This window comes from Rattus norvegicus, chromosome 8, assembly GCF_036323735.1.
Source record: "Rattus norvegicus strain BN/NHsdMcwi chromosome 8, GRCr8, whole genome shotgun sequence".
In the NCBI taxonomy this organism is placed as follows: domain Eukaryota; kingdom Metazoa; phylum Chordata; class Mammalia; order Rodentia; family Muridae; genus Rattus; species Rattus norvegicus.
The window spans coordinates 47,406,744-47,410,641 of record NC_086026.1 but is presented as its reverse complement, the minus strand read 5'-3'; the positions used below and the strand labels follow the sequence as shown (position 1 = coordinate 47,410,641).

Genomic DNA, 3,898 nt, shown 5'->3' with positions numbered 1-3,898 from the left:
AAGATTCATTTTTATTTCAAATATACATACTATGATTTTTTATGTTATTGCCTCAGAACTGAAACAGTCTTTCCTAGTGGAAAAGGTAAGGCTTCTGATATTAAAGCAGTTCACAATATTCACAATTCACTATCCTAAGAATATGTTACTAGTAAATGGTCCCCGAAGGAAGAAGATTTTATGTAGAGCTAACTGCTTGTTAGTGACAGACATTCAGTGAACCATTGTCCATCATGGGCTCAGCTTATCTAAGTAGTGTAGGAGCACACAAGTCTCCCATATTTCTGTCAGTATCCTAGCATCTAGACTTCTGTGAGCAACGTACTCCAAAATATGTTGTGTTATCAGCTTGACATATATGCAATTGATTCTTTGATCTGTTGTTGGTACTCTAGGAAGAATAACTGAAAGTTTATCCTTGTGTCCTCAGAAAAAGTCTTATGATATACATGAAGAACTACATATTCTGACTTGATTCCAGTCCTGTGAAAGTGCTATACAGTACAACTGACTGATGTGTTGTGTGTCTCCCTAAGTCATTTTCCTCTACAAATAAATATGTCACATGAAGTAGGCTCCTTAAATTTACATTGAACTAAGAGAACATAAGTCCTTATAAAAAGTTGTTCAATCTCCTCAGACTCACTGTCCTAGGAAAATGATGCATAATCATAAAAAATATTACTCTGTCTCCCATGTCTGTGCCTCTTTAATATGTACACTATAAGAACATGTATATTTTAAAAATTGGATCCTAAATCTTTTTGATTATCTCTATAAAAGGCATGATTGCTAGATCCATTTTTTGACAGAATCTCAACTTTTAAAATCATTATGAAACTATATTACAGAAGGTCTATCTATTTTTTCACAATCACCTGCCTTTGTATTTCTTTATGAAATGCACAGTGAGTATGATAAGAGTCCCTGATTCATAAGATGTGTAGCCTTAAAAAGTCACATAGTTATTTCCTTATCCAGATACCAGATACATGATAAAATAAAAGTATAGATATAGACATTACTGTTGACCCCAAGAATCAAATTCAAATGTATGGTCTTTATTTCTAAACCTTAAGCATATTTATGGTTTGGTTTTCAGAGGAAGCAAATCAATTTTTATTCCAATCTGCATCCTTCATATGTAAACAACATAGGAAATAAATGGCCTTGTGTTCTGTAGCCAGAAATGTAAGCATGTCTTTTAAAAATAATTATAGACCAATCCATATATCAGAGAAAAACGGTGACATTTTCAGTTTGATTCAACAAGATAATCAGATTGTCTGTGCATTATAAAAATTGTGATGTCAGACAAGGCTAATAGCATTCTTGGAATCTTGTAAGAATCAAATATTATTTGAATAAAGTACACAGTTTTGTTACAGATTTTAAACTGAAGTCTAGACTAAGGAAAACTCTCTAAAGTGCCCAAATAATATTAAAAAATGACAACTATGCTATATGTACATCTTTAATGTCATCTATGTAATTTTGGTAATAAAACTCCAAATTGTCTAAGGAAACAAACAAGCAAAGAAAATCAAAATTGTCTCTGAAATGCAAGAAAGAAAGGAAAAAGTCACAAAGGACACACTTTTTGACTTTGCTTACATAGAGAAGGCACAAAGCAAAAAAGACCTAGATATTGTTATCTTTAGGAGAATAAAGAAAAACCTGAGATTGGGTCTTGATGTGATATTGAAAATGATCACCATCTTGGAGTCATGTGAAAATGAAAATAGCTGGTGGAAAAAAATGAGACACAATAGTTACATTTCATAGTAGCTGGGAAAAAAAGAGATTACAGTGGAAATTTTTTCCAGATTCTAAAGAGAGGAAAAGAAAACAGAAGGGAAGAATGAAATGAGAAGACAGAGAGGAAAAAGCAATGCGGTAGGACAGGACTATAGAAGCACAACTGTTCACTCAGCTTGTGATTCTTTGCATTGTTCTCTTCACAGCAAGTTTGACATCTTTGTTCCTAAGGCTGTAAATGAGAGGATTCAGCGTGGGTACCACAAGAGTATAAAATATTGATAAAAGTTTCCCCTGGCCCACAGTGTCAGCAGATGTTGGTTTGACATAAGCAAGCAGTCCGGATCCATAGAAAAGACTGACAGTTATGATGTGAGACCCACAAGTGCCCAAAGCTTTGGACCAACCCTTACCTGATGACATATGAAGGATATTGGAAAGAATCATAGCATATGAGACCAAGATAATGATGCTAGATAAAATGATAATTGCTCCAACCACAGCAGAGCTCACAAGCTCGTTGACATAGGTGCTAGTACAAGAAAGCTGAAGGAGGGGAAAGATGTCACACATGTAATGGTTGATGATGTTAGAATCACAAAAGGTGAGCCTGATCATAAACCCTGTGTGAGCCAGGGCACCAGCAAAGCCCATCAAGTAAGATCCAAACACCAGCAGACAGCAGATCATAGGGGACATGACAGTTATGTACTGGAGGGGATGACAGATGGCCACATAGCGATCATAGGCCATGGCTGTCAGCACATAACATTCAGAGTTGACAAAAAAGCAGAAGAAAAAGAGCTGACTCATGCATCCATCATAGGAGATGGTGTTCTCCTCTGAAATAAAACTCCTCAACATTGTGGGATTACAAACAAATGAATAACAAAAGTCAATGCAGGACAGATTGAAGATGAAAAAGTACATGGGAGTGTGAAGGCATGAATTTAGGCAAATGAGATTCATTAAGCTCAGGTTTCCCACCACAGTGACCATGTAGTTTAACAAGAAGAGGACAAACAGGGGCACCTGGAGCTCTTGTTGAACTGTTAACCCCATAAGAATGAACTCAGTCACTGAAGAGTTACTTGCTATAACTGTTTGCTTCATGACTTGCATCTGTAATAATCAGAGAATAAGATGTCATTAATAAGTATCCCATCATTAATCCTAGAGTGAGAACTAGAGTTCCTGCTTACTAAGTTTGGTACTTAGTGAATACTAGCAAGGAATACAAATAGTACTTATACTTATGCTTTTTCCTCAAAAAATCCCATTTCCCCTTTTCTCACAGCCATTTATCTCCATGCATCCAAAAAAAATGGAGAAAGAACTCTAATGTCTCTGAACATTATTATTTCCCTTGGTTTTCCTAGACTTCACTATGAATTAGTGCAAAAGAGTATAAGATAACTAACCCACAGAGGATTGAAAAGAAATTGTTAACAGAAGGATTACTTACTGCTCACCTTGGTTTTCTGGAGCCTTCTCTGCTATCAAAACGCATGATGTATTTCCCGTCACTGTTCTAAGAGGGCTAAAGTTAACTAATAAGTCAGTTTATAATCATTAGTATACATATGCCTGTGGCACGGTAGGAGTAGCATAACAGGGAGTAACATGAATCTGCATTTGAGTACTCTTCCTGAACTTTCTTTTCACATAACGGAAAGATAATCACTGTCTTCTATGAATCTCTAAAACATTATTAAGTTAAATGAGAATTTGTATTATAAGGCCAGGATGTCAGAGAAAATTCATTAGTAGTCTTTGAAATTATTCTCTTTGTTATGGGACTTCTTCCCATGTTGGGTTAGCCCTTGAGGGTAGACATCACTGAGCTTGTGTTTGCATCCGGTGTGATAACTAGTGTTGGATGTTTAGAGGTGATCTGATTTCCCAGCAGGAGGTCCCAAGCCTTAGGGCAGAGTTGTGACTAGTCACCTTTCTTATTTTACTCATTATATTACTAATAACTCTGAAATAAATGTCTAGGGAGATGCCTTCTTGCCATTTATAATTTTCCTATGATTACAGTAAAAAACATAGACCTATGAGTAACGGTACAAAAAATTAATACAAGATTTGCAATTCTATATAAATTTGAATCCAGATTTCCAACTTTGTAAATACAAAA

The 3,898-nt window shown here is 35.5% G+C and overlaps 1 protein-coding gene across 1 annotated transcript; it reads right to left on the bottom strand.

Moving 5' to 3' along the window:
• Positions 1 to 1,929: 1,929 nt before the first annotated feature.
• Or8c11 (olfactory receptor family 8 subfamily C member 11) lies at positions 1,930 to 2,871 on the bottom strand. Its single transcript, NM_001000446.1, has one exon. The coding sequence runs from the start codon at positions 2,869 to 2,871 to the stop codon at positions 1,930 to 1,932; it is 942 nt and encodes a 313-aa protein (NP_001000446.1).
• Between the last annotated feature and the right edge of the window lie 1,027 nt (positions 2,872 to 3,898).